The sequence below is a fragment of the Bufo bufo genome, chromosome 10, assembly GCF_905171765.1.
Source record: "Bufo bufo chromosome 10, aBufBuf1.1, whole genome shotgun sequence".
Classification (NCBI taxonomy): domain Eukaryota; kingdom Metazoa; phylum Chordata; class Amphibia; order Anura; family Bufonidae; genus Bufo; species Bufo bufo.
Genome location: NC_053398.1, coordinates 35132497 through 35148285, shown reverse-complemented (window position 1 = coordinate 35148285; position 15789 = coordinate 35132497). Strand labels below are relative to the sequence as shown.

The 15789-nt window shown below is 48.0% G+C and overlaps 1 protein-coding gene across 1 annotated transcript in view; it reads left to right on the top strand.

Annotated features, from left to right (window-relative positions):
• Positions 1-15789, top strand: part of DDB1 (damage specific DNA binding protein 1) — a 57848-nt gene that overhangs the window by 20135 nt on the left and 21924 nt on the right. Inside the window, exons 5-12 of the mRNA XM_040410580.1 lie at positions 1783-1880; positions 3214-3372; positions 3922-4005; positions 11483-11599; positions 11682-11784; positions 14076-14151; positions 14240-14348; positions 15601-15779. Coding sequence (XP_040266514.1) covers positions 1783-1880; positions 3214-3372; positions 3922-4005; positions 11483-11599; positions 11682-11784; positions 14076-14151; positions 14240-14348; positions 15601-15779 — 925 coding nt within the window. The remainder of the gene's footprint in view (positions 1-1782; positions 1881-3213; positions 3373-3921; positions 4006-11482; positions 11600-11681; positions 11785-14075; positions 14152-14239; positions 14349-15600; positions 15780-15789) is intronic.

The following is a 15789-nucleotide window of genomic DNA, read 5'->3' as shown; positions in this document are numbered from 1 at the left end:
TGGGCCCCACCAAATATGGCTGTAAATTCTGTCGGCTACTGGGACCTGAGGTAGTTGGTACACTAGGACGTCTGGCTGTGGCAGAACGGCCACGTCCTCTCCCAGCACCAGAGGGTCCACTAACACCACCACGACCATGTCCACGTCCGCGTCCGCCTCCCTTATTAGATGTTTTCCTCATTGTTACCGTTCACCACAATTTTGAGAATGGCAAATTTGGGAATAGTTTTTCAACCCAGAAAAAAAATAGGGCTTTTACGGTCGCTATCAATAACTTGACCAGATTAAACAGTACAGATTTGCTTGAATAGAAATGTGAGGCCTGTTTTTTTTTGCGCTGTGTGACAGGTTAAGGTTTAATCACAGAATCAGACTTCTATCTGCACGGTAGCGTGTGTCTTAGGTTTTTCTGAATGACACTATCAGTACCTTCAATGTAAGATATCCTTTTTGGGATAGATTTCAAGTAGGCCTCAAATACCAGAAACTAGTTATTTTGAGAATGGCAAATTTGGGAATAGTTTTTCAACCCAGAAAAAAAATAGGGCTTTTACGGTCACTACAAATAACTTGACCAGATTAAACAGTGCAGATTTGGTTGAATAGAAATGTCAGGTCTGTTTTTTAAGCGCTGGGTGACAGGCTCAACTTGCCCCTGATGTAATATATGGCCAAAAAATAACCACACTGTTGATGGTTAAATGCACTTGGGTGACACAGGCTCAGCCTGCAGCTGATGTAGTATATAGCACAAAATAACCACACTATCGATGGTTAAATACACTTGGTGATAGCTTGTGCTGGCGCACCACAAGTCACAAAATGGCCGCCGATCACCCCAGAAAAAAAGTGATCTAAAAACGCTCTGGGCAGCCTCAAAAAAGTGAGCAAGTCAATAATAGCACTTCAATGATCCAGAGCTGCAGATCGATCACAGAATGAAGTCTTTTGGAGGAGTTAATCTGCCTAATCTCGCCCTAACGTCGCAGCTGCAACCTCTCCCTACACTGATCATAGCAGAGTGACGTGCGGCGCTACGTGACCCAAGCTTATATAGAGGCTGGGTCACATGCTGCACTGGCCAATCACAGCCATGCCAATAGTAGGCAAGGCTGTGATGGCCTCTTGGGCCAAGTAGTATGACGATTGTTGATTGGCTGCTTTGCAGCCTTTCAAAAAGCGCCAAGAAAGCGCCGAATACCGAACCCGAACACGGACTTTTACGAAAATGTTCGGGTCCGTGTCACGGACACCCCAAAATTCGGTACGAGCCCGAACTATACAGTTCGGGTTCGCTCATCCCTAGTCACTATGAATCTGTGGAAAAAAGGCCATGCAGAGACACATAGCATTATAAATCATTATAAATTAGTCCAGGACTCATATGGTGCATGCTCCGATGCAGTGGGGTCAGTGACCTTGGTATACTTTGCGGGGACGGATGGTTTTTATATTATCAGGTTTGGAACCATAAACCTCAGCTGTATAACGGCATCCTGCTGGTTCAGTGGCTGCGGTCCAGGTGTAGGGTTCCATTTACAGACTATAACACTTACTACATATCTGGCATGCTTAGCAGTTTCCATACTTGGAGAGTGCCTGCACCTTCACCCCGAAGCAGGGGACGCGGCTTTACTTTTAAAATGCAGGAGCAGTCCAGGAAATGTGTTCAGCTCCTCTAGGAGGCTCCCAGGAAGGGGACCAAAATGGAGAATAGATAAAGCGCGTATATCCTTATGCCATCCTCATCTGTTTTCCTGATTTGCTATGTCTGTTTCTCAGTTCCAGAGCCGTTTGGAGGAGCCATTATAATAGGTCAAGAATCTATAACTTACCACAATGGTGAAAAATACTTGGCGATAGCCCCTCCAATTATTAAGGTGAGTTGTCTGTAGACTCCTGAGTTGTGCGCACTCCACGTTTCGATCTCTTGAGTACTTTACTCCTTTCCCGACTTGTCTGTTGCAGTAGATGCTTGTATTCTCCATGATATAACAATTCTGGAGCATCTTTTTTTCTTGAAGGAGTTCTGCAGTTTGTTTTAACTGATGATCTATCCTCTGGATAAATCATCAGCATCTGATCGGTGGGGGTCCGACACCCGGGACCCCCGCCGATCAGCTGTTTGAGAAGGCAGCGGCGCTCCAGCAGCGCCGCGGCCTTCTTACTGTTTACTGCTGGCCAAGTGATGTCACGACTAGTATCACTGGCCTGGGCGCGGCTAAGCCCTGTTCACTTGAATGGAGCTTAGCCCTGCCCAGGCCAGTTGATACAAGTCGTGATGTCACTGGACCTGCGGTAAACGGTGAGAAGGGAAGGCCGCGGCGCTGCTGCCTTCTCAAACAGCTGATCGGCGGGGGTCCCGGGTGTCAGACCCCGGCTGATCAGAAACTGATGATCTATCCAGAGGATAAGTCTTAGTTGTGCCATTCCTCTGTTATTCCTCCTGAATAATTTTGAATAAATTGACAACCAGGCATTAGCATTTCTTATGCAAGGGGTTTGTCCCTACACAATCTGGTAATGTCCGCACTGATTGGACAGGATAGGGGTAGGGACATGCCCGTCCCAGCCAGTAGCACCCTTGTGGCAATTAATTCATGATTATTTTTTTTTTTTAATAGAGGAACAGTACAAAGCAGAGGTGAGAGGAAACATTCCCCAGAGCTGTTATATTATGGGGAATGCAATCATTTACTAAAATAGACATGTCAGGAGAGGAGACAGGGTTTTTTCTGAGATTTTGATACTGATGTGAGGATAGGTCATCAGTATCGGATCGGTGGGTGTCTGATACTTGGGACCCCCGCTGATCAGCTGTTTGAGATGGCACCAGTGCTCACAGTGAGCGCCGCAGTCTTCTTGCAGCTTACCACGCACGTTGTATAGCGGCTGTGCCTGGTATCGTGCTCAGCTCCATTGAAGTGAATGAGCTGAGCTGTGATATCAAGCACAGCCGCTATACAATGCACTGCGCTGTGCTTGGTAAGCAGGGAGGAGGCCACAGTGCGGTGCTCACAGGAGCTCCGGTGCCTTCTCGAACGGCTGATCGGCGGGGGTCCCAGGCGTCTGAATCCCACTGATCAGATACTGATGACCTATCCAGAGGATCAGTCATCAGTATCAAAACCTCGGAAAACCCCTTTAATTATTTTTAAGTGATATTATTGGAATAGGTTAGTTATATTTCTTTTTTTTTTTTTTTTTCTCCAGCAAAGTACGATTGTGTGTCACAATCGGGTAGATGTCAATGGCTCCCGGTATCTTCTCGGAGACATGGAAGGTCGCTTATTTATGTTGCTGCTGGAAAAGGAAGAGCAGATGGATGGAAGTGTCACTCTGAAGGACCTCCGGGTGGAGCTGTTGGGGGAGGTAAGAACGGTTTAAAGGGGTTGTGCAGTGGACAGAAATGTATGACCTATTGACAGGCAGTCAATATCAGATCTGCGGAGGTCCTGCTCCTGGAACCTCCCCCCCAATCAGCTGTTTGAAGAGGAAGCGGTGCCGCTTCTAGATTACCTGTGTGCCATCTCGCGAGGCAGCGCATTGTTATTACAACTGCTTGTCCCTTTCACTTGGGATGAGCAGTTGCTGATACGTCTTCAAACAGCTGATCAGTGGAGGTGCCTGGAGTTGGACCCTCCTGCCGATCTGAGGATAGGTAATCAATATCTGTTCACTGCACATCCCTTTAACCATCATTGCCAATATGGTTTTGCCATTTTCTGATTGAAAGGGTATTCCAAATCCTTTGATTTGCAAATATACTGAACGCTGTTCAGTATGGGGACCGGTATCTTTTTTATATAGACCTGTATCAGTTGGTAATCTGTGGTCTGTCCTTCACCACCTCGGGGCAGATGCTGTCTCATAAGCTGTCATGGAATATTCCCTAATTAAGTTTGTTTTTGTCTATTGTAGACATCCATTGCAGAATGTCTCACTTACCTGGATAATGGAGTAGTGTTTGTAGGCTCTCGACTTGGAGACTCCCAACTGGTGAAGGTAAGCCGATGGTTTGAACACAGCAAGGCTCGTGTCACATTCGTATGGTCCAGGAAAAAACAGTCCGTGTGACAACCTCATTTCCCGGACCGACCACAACTTGTTTGAGCCGAGCTCACTACAGTGATCTATGAGATGCTGCAAGTTCCATCCTGACCGCGAGTCTAATGTCCTGGAGTTGAGTATGGGACAGTAGAATCATGAAGCTCACAGCATCATAGGTCACTTTGATTCAGTAGGGTGGGCTCAGAAGAGCCATGGTTGGTCTGGATAACGCTGCAGTCACACTGACCAAGTTTCCTAGACTACATTCGCCCGTGTGAAGTTAACCTAGAGCAGTGACCGCTAACCTCCGGCACTCCAGCTTTGGTGAAACTACGACTCCCAGCATGCCCTATTCATTTCTTTGGAGTTCTGAGAACAGCCAAGCAAGTGTGCATCTTGTGAGTTGTAGTTTTACCACAGCTGGAGTGCCGGAGGTTAGCCATCACGGACCTAGAACATGCCGTATAATATTATTCACTGTAGCCCCATCTATTGTGTGTTCATGTTTTTCAGTGACCCCAACTGCTGAGGGGTTTAAAAGGGTTTTCTGACATTTTACAAATGATGACCTATGATCATTGGGGGTCCAACACTCCCACCGTTCAGCTGTTTGAGAAGGCACGGCGCCCACAGTAGCACCCCAGTTTTTTCACAGCTTAGCCTAGGTCATGTGACTTTACGTTTATTGGCGGTGTGGCCTAGGCGCAGCTCAGCCCCAAGCACGCAAACGTACATTTGTACTGTTCACTGTGCAAGCACATGCAGGGTGCCAGTCCTGAGGATGAGACTGTTAGGCCCCTTTCACACGGGCGAGATTTCCGCCCGGGTGCAGTGCGTGAGGTGAGCGCATTGCACCCGCACTGAATCCGGACCCATTCATTTCTATGGGTCTGGGCACATGAGCAGTGATTTTCACGCATCACTTGTGCGTTGCGTGAAAATCGCAGCATGCTCTATATTGTGCGTTTATCACGGAACGCAGGCCCCATAGAAGTGAATGGGGCTGCGTGAAAATCGCAAGCATCCGCAAGCAAGTGCGGATGCGGTGCGATTTTCACGTATGGTTGCTAAGATGACAGTCTATTCACTATATTATTTTCCCTTATAACATGGTTATAAGGGAAAATAATAGCATTCTTTAATACAGAATGCTTAGTAGAAGGTCAATTGAGGGTTAAAAAATTAACCAATCTCTTCTTACTACTTTAATCATGAGCTGCCGGCTAAAGGACCTGTGGTGACGTCACATCACATGGTCCATCACCGCGGTGATGGACCATGTGATGAGCTCAGTGACGTCACCACAGGTCCTTTGACAGTTCCTAAAGAAGAAAGAACAGGAGACCGGCAGCTACTTGATCAATTGGAGGAGGTGAGTTAATTTTATTTTTATTTCTCGCCCAGTTTCCTTGGGGGACACAGAAGACCTTGGGTATAGCTCATCTCCCTAGGAGGCGTGACACTAAGTGAAGACTGTTAAGCCCCTCCTCCACAGCTATACCCTCAGCCTGGAGAGAAAGGCAGCCAGTTTTTGCTTAGTGTCCAAGGAGGCAAGACACTCCCTGCTCTGCAGGGCTGGTTTCTCCTTGTTTAAATTTTAGATTTTTACTTTTTTCTTTTCTTTTTGTTCCAGATCATCAGGGACAACAGAGACGCACTAGACCTCTCTGTTTCTCCCGGGGTTGAGCTGCGCCAGTGCCAGTCACCCGCACGGCTGCCTCCCCCACAGAAGGCAAGGTGGATCAGGGCAGCCCAGCTCCCCTACATCCCGCCAGCGCAAGGGTCGCCCGCACGCCAAGTCCCCCTTCCAGCGTCCTGCCACTACGGTGCCAGTAGCTGAAGGGGCGACCCTGCTGGAACGGACCGAGGGTGAAGACGTCTATGGTGAGAGATTGGCTGCTCCAGCCCAACGTCCCCGTCCCCCCCGGTCACCTGCGTGCCTGACCCTATACTGGGCCTATGGACCCTTCTGTCCCTGCTAGACCTAGGCTGGCCCCTGGGCTGCCGCAGGGCGACATTCTGCTCCCTCTCTCCTGGCCTCCATAGGTCATTGGCACCCTTCTCCCTACAAGAAGAATGCCTGGGGAGCTGCAGTGGTCCGCAACTAGCTGCCCCTGACGGAGGGGTTATGCAGGCGTCCCACCCTCACAGGCACCCGGTCTCAGGGTCCCCCTCCCTCTTACCGGCTACTGCTTCAGGGCCAGAGCCTTGCTGCTCCTGACCCTCCTCTGCCCTCACGGGCACCGGCCCAAGGGCAAGGTGGTTGTGGCTGTTGGCCACATGGTGCGCTGTTATAAGCCAGGGCCCGCTCCATGGGTAAAATGGCTGCCGAGCGCAGGGTCCTCGCTTCTGGGCAGCGGGGTGGGCACCCGCGGCCTGCAATATGAGCGCTATGCTTCAACAGCCCCAGGCCGACCGTCGGAACATTCCGGTCGGCCGGGCACCGCAGGCTTTACGGCCGCGATCCCGGCGCTCTATCCGGGTCCCCGGCTCTTCCGGCCCGCGGGGTGGGCACCCGCGGCCGGCATGTGCATGCGCCGCTTCGTTCCCCGGCCGGTACTTGAATACTGTGCGGCCCCGGTCAGCCGGGCGCCGCTAATAATTTAGGCCCCGGCTTCACGGCCTACAATTACTAGGCCGCAAAATTCCGGCCTCTGTTGGAGGGGGCTGGAACTTCTCCAGGCGGGAATTCTTCCCGCCGGGAGGTTCCCCCGCCCCCAGGGGATCGCAGCGCCGCCCTCCAGGCCGGATCCCTGTTAACCCTTTGGGTACAGGCCGGCTTCAGATGGCCTGTATGGGTGCCCCCAGGGGATCGCAGCGCCGCGGTACAGGCCGGCTTCAGATGGGCCTGTATGGCTGCCCCCAGGAGATCGCAGCGCCGCCCTCCTGGCCGGATCCCTGTTTAACCCTTTGGGTACAGGCCGGCTTCAGATGGGCCTGTATGGAACCCCCCAGTGCTCCTGTAGGTGGGCTGCGCAGGACGCTACAGCCTCATGTCAGTACATGCCCCCCTTCCCTAGGCGGCATGTCGCACTCCCCGGCTGCGGCGCTGCCAGGGTCATTTTACCCTCCTAGCCCTCTCTCACGATACGGCGCTGGTCAAGTGCATGCGGCCCTTTCTGTAGGCAGCATTCGTCACCCTCTTCAGTTATGATACTGCCATGTGCGGGACCCCCCTTCTGGGCGGGATACTGTACTCTCCCTGGCTACGGTTTGGCCTTGTGCATGATCCCCCTTTCATTGGCGGACTACTGCAGTTTCACCGGATACGGTGCTGGCCATGTGCACGACCTCCTTCCATAGGCGGAACGCTACACTCTCACTAGATTCGTTGCGATCTGTGCATGACCCCTTTTTTTCTTAGGCGGAATACTGCACTCTCACCAGATACGGTGCTGGCCATGTGCACGATCCCTTTCCATTGGTGGAACGCTGCACTCTCACTGGATTCGTTGCCGATCATGTGCGTGACCCCCTTCCATAGGCGGAATGCTGCACTCTCTGATTTCGCTGACGCCCATAGGCATGACTCCCTTCCGTGGACGGCATTTGGCACTCTCACTGGATTCACTGCCAGCCATGTGCATGACCACTTTCCATAGGTGGTATGATGCACTCTCATTGGATTTTCCCTGTGGCGGCATACATACACTCCCTCGGTCGGTGATGTTCTCTCGCCGGTACGTCTCCATGTTATAAGGGAAAATAATAACATCTACAGCACACCGAACCCAAACCTGAACTTCAGTGAAGAAGTTCGGGTCTGGGTACCACATTTAGTTTTTTTATCACACGCGTGCAAAACGCATTGCACCCGCACGATAAAAACTAAACAACGGAACGCAATCGCAGTCAAAACTGACTGCAATTGCATACCTACTCGTGCGGGTTTGCCGGAACGCATCCGGACCTAATCCGGACACGCTCGTCTGCAAGGGGCCTTAGGGTAAATGCACATGTTCAGGATTTATGTGCGGAAAATCCGCGCGGTCAATCCACATCAATTGGTGCGGATTTACATGCGAATTAGGTGCGGATTTTACTCTCCTCATTGAAGTGAATGGAGAAAATCCGGTCAGGAAAAATAAAATAAATGTACATGCTGCGGATTTTAAAATCTGCACCGTAGGTCAAAATCCACACAGAAAAAAATCTGCATCTTGTGCATGAGAATTTCACATTCTCATGGAATACAATATACATGACCTACAGGTCCGATTTTCCGCACTCAAATCCGCACGTGATCCTGATTGTGTGCATTTACCCTTAGAAGGACAGTGGGGAATATGTGATTTAGGCCTCATGCACACGGCCGTTCTGTGCATTCTATGGGTCCGTGGTCTGTCTGCACTGTGAAAAAATATGACATGTCCTATTTATTTGCGATGCGGAACAACGGAAAGAAACACCACGGAAGCACTCCGTAGTGCTTCCGCTGTTCCGTGACTCCGTTCCGCATCTCCGAAATTGCAGACCCATTCAAGTGAACTTGTATGCATTCGTGATCCATGGTGCACATGGCCGGTGGCCGTGGATTGCCGCCCCACCGTTTGCAGGCTGCAATGCGGCCGCAGCCGCCCAGTGGCCATGTACATGAGGCCTTATACTGTACTAGTTCACCGCGCATCACATCCTACCCCTGCTGTATGCTTTTTAAACTGTCCGTTTTATTGGAGCAGCGGGGGTATAGAGTCCTGATGCAAGGAGACTGAGAAGGTTGCTGCATGCACAGTTACTGTGCATATACAGTGACCCTGTATAGTAACCCTTTAATACCTAGGTATAACCTGTCCCCTCCCTACATCTCTGAGCTACTTTCCCGATACACCCCCACACGCACTCTCCGATCCTCACAAGACCTCCTTCTCTCCTCTCCTCTTATCACCTCTTCCCACAATCGCCTCCAAGATTTCTCCCGTGCAGCCCCCACACTCTGGAACTCTCTACCCCAACATATCAGACTCTCACCTACAGTGGAATCCTTCAACAGAAACCTGAAAACCCACCTCTTCAGACAAGCCTACAACCAGTGACCCTGCTGCCTCCATACCGCCATCACCAACTTCACCCGCACCTACTGTGTCCTTCTCAGATACCATGTAGATTGTAAGCCCTCACGGGCAGGGCCCTCTCTCCTTCTGTACCAGTCTGTAACTCGTCTTGTTCATGCTTAGTGCAATTGTCTGTATTATGTATGTGACCCCTTCTCATATGTACAGCGCTATGGAATGAATGGCGCTTTAATAATAAATAATAATAATAGGTAATTGCCCCAAAGTGTGGAAACCCGTGCAGACTTTACTCCTTCAGAAACCTGCATCCCTGGCATCTGCTGGAGAACTAGAGACTCAGTTGGTGCATATGTGAAACCTCTTAGTAAAAGGTTTGCACCTTGTTGTGGGGCGTGTAGAGCCATGCACTGTATAAAATGCTGTTCTTTTCAAACACTGACTAATTTTTCCTGGGATATGTTCATATTCAGCATTTTTGTTTCATTTTGGCCACTGTAATGTGATACTTGTGAATGAGATGTGTGTTGGTGGTATAGCTTTAGTTTGGCCACGTCATGCCTGCCCTTGACACATGGAGTCAATATACTGCTGCACTCTTTTCCGCTAGAGGCAATTGCAGGAAAAACGCAAAAAAAAAACAGCAAAGTAATATTGGCATGCAGTATCTTAGTTATGCCACAAGGTGGCCTCGTTGCACACCAGTTCTGTTTTGGGCAGAGCTGGAATGAATGACTAGTGATAAATTGAAGGTGCCAGCTTTGCTTGTAAAGGCAGGAAACTTACGTGGAAAGCCTTCAGGACTCGTTTTGGCAGTCTGAAGCACTTGGACTCTCTTGAGGCGACCAGTTTAAGTTAAGTCTAGAAAATCCCTTAATGGAAGCATTTCTGCAGCCCAAGTTTTAACATGCTAAGCTCTTTGGCAGCTGCTGGACAGTTTTCTTCTCGTCAGAGCTGTGCGTACGAAGATGAACGGCTCTGGTTGTGTGAACTTCTCACAGATGAAAGTTGCCAAATCCAAACCGTGTTTCTGGTGGATGAGAAATCACTTCTTGGTTGGCCGATCACCCGCCAAAGCACCTAGAAGTTTGCAGCCTTTGTTTTCTGTTTATGTCTAGGAAAGTTTGTCATAAAATGATGAATCCTGCTCCTGGAATGGTCTAAGTGGTTCCTGCCACAGTCAATTGTTCCGCCCTGAGCTGGTTTTTAAAGACAAGCTGTAACGTCATCTGGCAACACACAAAATGGCCAAAATGCTAAATCATTGGAATTTCAACCTCCTTTGTAATGAGAGGAGATTACCAGATCCGCTTATGCATTTGCTCAAGCATGTAATGGTTTAACGCAGGGTGGATTTGATTTAAATCACTAGTCAGTAAGGCTTGATTTAAATCATAGTTTTCTGCTTAAAGACTAATTCTTGCTGGTATAACTTATAATATGCAAGTAGATGAAGATTGTTAGAATAACGACTTTTCATATTAGGTTGATTCTGCATTCATAGGTTTGTAGAAGTTAGGATTTAGGTCTTTTTCTCTACTCTGTTCATGTTATAACATTATTGCTGTGAAGAAGAGGCATGTGATCTCTGCTGAGTCAAATTCAGTTTTGAGAACTGCAAAAGTAAACCAAGCATCTGTGATAATATCTTGTAGGCAGAGAAACTGCCCAATAATCTTACAAAAACCTCTGGAAGAGCATGACATTGAGAATGGATTAATGGAATTTATTTACCAAAAAAATTAAACATATACAGCCTTATTCTACATAATTAAAAAAACAAATCTTTATTTCATGATGGAACAACCTTTGGATGGTAATATATTTTCCTCAAAAAGCATTTTATATAAAAAAAAATCTGATTTAAATCAAAAATCTGATTTTATTATTATTATTTTTTTTAAATCATAGATTTTTTTCCACCCTGGTTTAACTTGTGCAAATGTAGGCCTAAAAAACGATGGCACAATGAAACAGCACTACAGTGAGGTGCGACTTCCTAATATGCACCTATGTTATGCTGGTTTTCAGCAGGAATCATGTGGCCTAAGGTTAGGGATGTGCTGATACTCCTAAACCTCATATAAGGGGCTACGTACCACCGCTTGTTACAAACATCTGGTATTGGGGGTGTTGGCCAATAGCAGGCCGCAACGGGAACGACCCTCCCTAGCGTCACCCGCGATGCTAGGGAGGCTCGTTCCCATTGCCGCCTGCTATTGGCTGCCCCCAAACCCCCTATGTTAGAACCGTCGTTCCAGCGGTAACACCTCTATGGTTTGGCTTTTTATGTCTGTGTAAACTGTATATGGTATATGGGTTTATGTCTGCTTATTCACCTATATATGTCTGTATGTTATACAGTATATCCGTACCACTAAGAATACCTGATACTTAATCTTTTTGTGTCTCCTTCTCCATAGCTTACTGCGGACAGCAACGAACAGGGCTCCTATGTCGTGGCAATGGAAACTTTCACTAACTTGGGTCCCATCGTGGACATGTGTGTTGTAGACCTCGAGAGACAGGGCCAGGGACAGGTGAGATTAATGTGCATTCACTTCTCATGTATTTGCTGTCATTCCTGTGGATTTTTTGTCATATTTTTCTCTGTGTATGCAGCTTGTTACCTGCTCTGGAGCCTTTAAGGAAGGTTCACTACGAATTATCAGGAACGGCATCGGTATCCATGAACACGCCAGCATTGACTTACCAGGGATCAAAGGTAATGCTGATACTCGGTCATAGGTCTACTGGTTTCTATTGAAAGCAATCCGTGTCGCTCGTCTCTTAACTCGCTGTTCCCCAAAGTGTGGCTCTCCAGCTGTTGCAAAACTACAGCTCCAGTCATGCTCTGACAGCCTGAGGCTAACAGGCATGATGGGAGTTGTAGTTCTGCAACAGCTGGAGAGCTGCAGGTTGAAAATCACTGCCTTAGGGTCCATTCACACGTCCGCAAATTGCGGATTCGCAAAACACGAACACCGGCCATGTGCGTTCTGCATTTTGCGGACCACACATGGCCGGCCCTGTGATAGAAATGCCTATTCTTGTCCGTGGTTGCAGACAAGAGTAGGACATGCTCGATCTTTTTTGCGGGGCGGCAGAACGGGAACTACTGATGCGGACAGCACATGGTGTGCTGTCCGCATCTTTTGCGGCCTCATTGAAATGAATGGGTTGTGTGAAAGTGTGAAACCTGTCACTGTGAAAATGCAATGTAAGCTACAAGCATCCTGTTATAGAGCAGGAGGAGCGGAGCTTATAGAGGGGGAGGAGCGGAGCTTATAGAGGGGGAGGAGCGGAGCTTATAGAGGGGGAGGAGCGGAGCTTATAGAGCAGGAGGAGCGGAGCTTATAGAGGAGGAGGAGCTTGGGGAAACGATTAATTATAACTTGTCATTTATTAAGTTTAATTCCTGCTCATTCTGGGCTTTGACATCAGGGAGGTGGTCTTATCAGTGATTGACAGCCTTCCCTCTATGACTGCGTTTACATAGAGAGATGTCAATCACTATTAGCTCCGCCTCCTAGACTTTAAAGCCCAGAATGAGCAGGACTTTACATGAATAATTTGCAAGTTCAAGTGAATCTTTTCCCACAAAACTGAATTTCAATCTGCTCAGCTCCTCCTGCTCTATAACATGCTGCCTGCAGCTCAGACACCATGTTCACCGAGACAGGTTCCCTTTAACTTGTAGCTGAAATCATAAAGTACAATGAGACTTTTTCTCCCCACAGCAGACAGGATAGGTGATACATGTCTGATCACTGTGACCCCAGCCTGCATTCCTCATTACTGCAGGGCCACAATGTGGAGGAATTTGAATGGATCTTTGATCAAACATTTGTTCTGCCGCTCCCTTTTAAAGTCTGTGCAACCAAGGAACACCGTGCTCAGCCGTCAGTCTCATGGATACTGAATAGAGCAGATGGGCGCTTTTTCAACTGCTGCTCCATTCAGAGTCTTTCACGTTGTGGATGTGTAGTAAGGAGGAACGGAGGCTCGGGACCACCATTGTAGTGATCTGTGGGGCTCCGTGCTATCAGAAATGTATCGCCATGGAGTAAGGTGGTGAATATCAATAGTGGGACAGCCCCTTTAAGGATTACTTAAAGGGAATCTGTCACCTAGTTTTACCCTATAGAGCTGCGGACATGCAGGGATAGATCTCCGCTAGCATGTCCGCAATATACCTGTCCCACAGGGCTGTGTGTGGTTTTATTTCACATAAAAAAGGATTTTATAGATATGTAAATTAGCCAAGTAAGGTGCCCAAGGCGTGGTTACTTACGGTTAAGGAGCCCAGCACCGCCTGCATCCAGGAATCTCCTCCTTGCTCACAAAGTTACAGTGCCGTAATCTCGCGAGACGCAATCTAGCGCATGCGCAGTTCGTTCACTGAGGCTGATGCCAGCAAAGGGAACAAACACTTTGCCGGCACTGTACAGGCGCTAGCTCGCGCATCGCAAGATTGCGGCACTGGATGCAGGCGGTGCTGGGCTCCTTCACAGGGGGCGTGTCTGGTCTCCTTAACCGTAAGTAACCACGCCTTGGGCACCTTACTTGGCTAATTTACATATCTATAAAATCCATTTTTTATACGAAATAAAACCACACAGAGCTATGGGACAGGTATATTGCGGACATGCTAGCGACGATCTATCCCTGCATGTCCGCAGCTCTATAGGGTAAAACTAGGTGACAGATTCCCTTTAAACCAGGCACCCTCAAACTGCAGCCCTCCAGCTGTTGTAAAACTACAACTCCCACAATGCCCTGCTGTAGGCTGATACCTGTAGGCTGTTTGGGCAAGCTGGGAGTTGTAGTTTTGCCACAGCTGGAGGGCCGCAGTTTGAGGATGCCTGGTTTAAAGGGCTGTGTATACAGGGATTGGCAGTGTGGAGACAGTACTAAAAATAAAAAAAGAATCCTTTCATGTCTACTTGGATGCTGGTCCTTAATGATATTATGGCCTTCTCCCTGTTGAATAATGGTCTTTCTGCTCTGTATCAGGTTTGTGGCCACTCCGGGTTGCTGCCAATCGTGAGACGGATGACACATTGGTTTTGTCTTTTGTGGGACAGACCAGGTTCGTGATTAACTGAAGTGGCTGGTTATGTAACTCGTAACAGATCGCAGATGTTACTTCGCCATAATGACGTCTGTTTGTCTTGCAGGGTCTTGACTTTGTCAGGAGAAGAAGTGGAGGAAACTGACCTCGCAGGCTTTGTTGACGACCAGCAAACCTTTTTCTGTGGGAATGTGGCACATAAGCAGCTCATTCAGGTAAAAGAATGGCACATGTCCAGACGTAAAGAAGAACTTGCAGCCCTCACCCCCTTCAGTGATTTATTTTTGTAGATTCATAGACAAATGCCTGATGTTTTGTGCCTCTCGGCTTTTTCTATAACGACTACAGCGTAATCCAAAGCGTCTTCCCCTTTAATTGCATAATGGGTCCCAGAAACCCTCCCCTATGCAGTCACAAGAGGCCTTGATACGACCTCAGGGCAATCTTTCCAGATATGCTGGTGAGTACCTAGACCTTCAAATACGCTTTATGTGATGGAAATTATTTTTGTAATATACTTATCTTTTTTTTTTTTTTTACTTTACTTTTCCAAGTGAAATAGGCACCTGAAGTTGAAGTGCCTATTGCACTTTGCAGTCTGTACTCCAGTAAACAGTGGTGTATGGGAGTATGGATTGCAAAATGCAACTGGTGCCTATTTTGCTAGGAAAAGTTAAAAAGAAAATTAAAGTATATTACAAAAAAATCATTGCCCTCACATTTAGGGTCCATTCACACGTCCGTAAGTATTTTGTGGATCCGCAAATCACGGACACCTGCAATGTGCGATCCGCAATTTGCGGACCGCACATCACAGACACTGTAATAGAAAATGCCTTTTCTGGTCCGCAATTGCGGACAAGAATAGGACATGTTCTATTTTTTTCAGGAACGAAATAGCGGATCCCGAAAAAACGGATGCGGATCCCGAAAATGCGGATGCGGATCCAGGAAATGTGGATTTGCATCCGTTCCAGCCCCATTGAAAGTGAATGGGTCCGCAAATTGTGGAACGAATGCGGACCCAAATTACGGACGTGTGAATGGACCCTAAGAATAGTGTATTTGAAGGTTTAGGTACACCTAGGTGTAAGTCTCATTATAAGTTTAAATAATTTATATTGAGAACTAAAATCTAAATGTGCCTGGGGGGGGGGGGGGGGAGCACAGGAACCATGAGCTGTGAACCCCAATGATACGGATCACAAGTTTGGTATTCACATAACCATACGGTTAATTTGCCCATTGTTTTGTGGAAACAATGCACTCATGAGGTTTTTGGTCCATTTTTGATGCTTTTTTTTTTTTAGCTGAAGCAAGAATTGGATTCAGAAGGAATAGGAAGCATAAAAGAAGAAATGTATACTGCTCCGTCCTGCTGCATTCAGTTCTAGCTTTGCTTCCAATAACTGCCTGTGTGTATCCAGCCATGAAGGGGTATTATGATGGACTTCTTCTGTTTTCCAGATCACGTCAGCCTCTGTGCGACTGGTGTCACAGGACCCACAAAGTCTGGTTAGCGAATGGAAGGAGCCACAAGGTCGTAAAGTCAGCGTGTGTTCATGCAACAGCCGCCAAGTGCTGCTTGCAGTGGGCAGAGTCCTCTACTACCTGGAAATCCAGCCTGGTGAGCTAAAACAGATCAGGTAAGGCCGT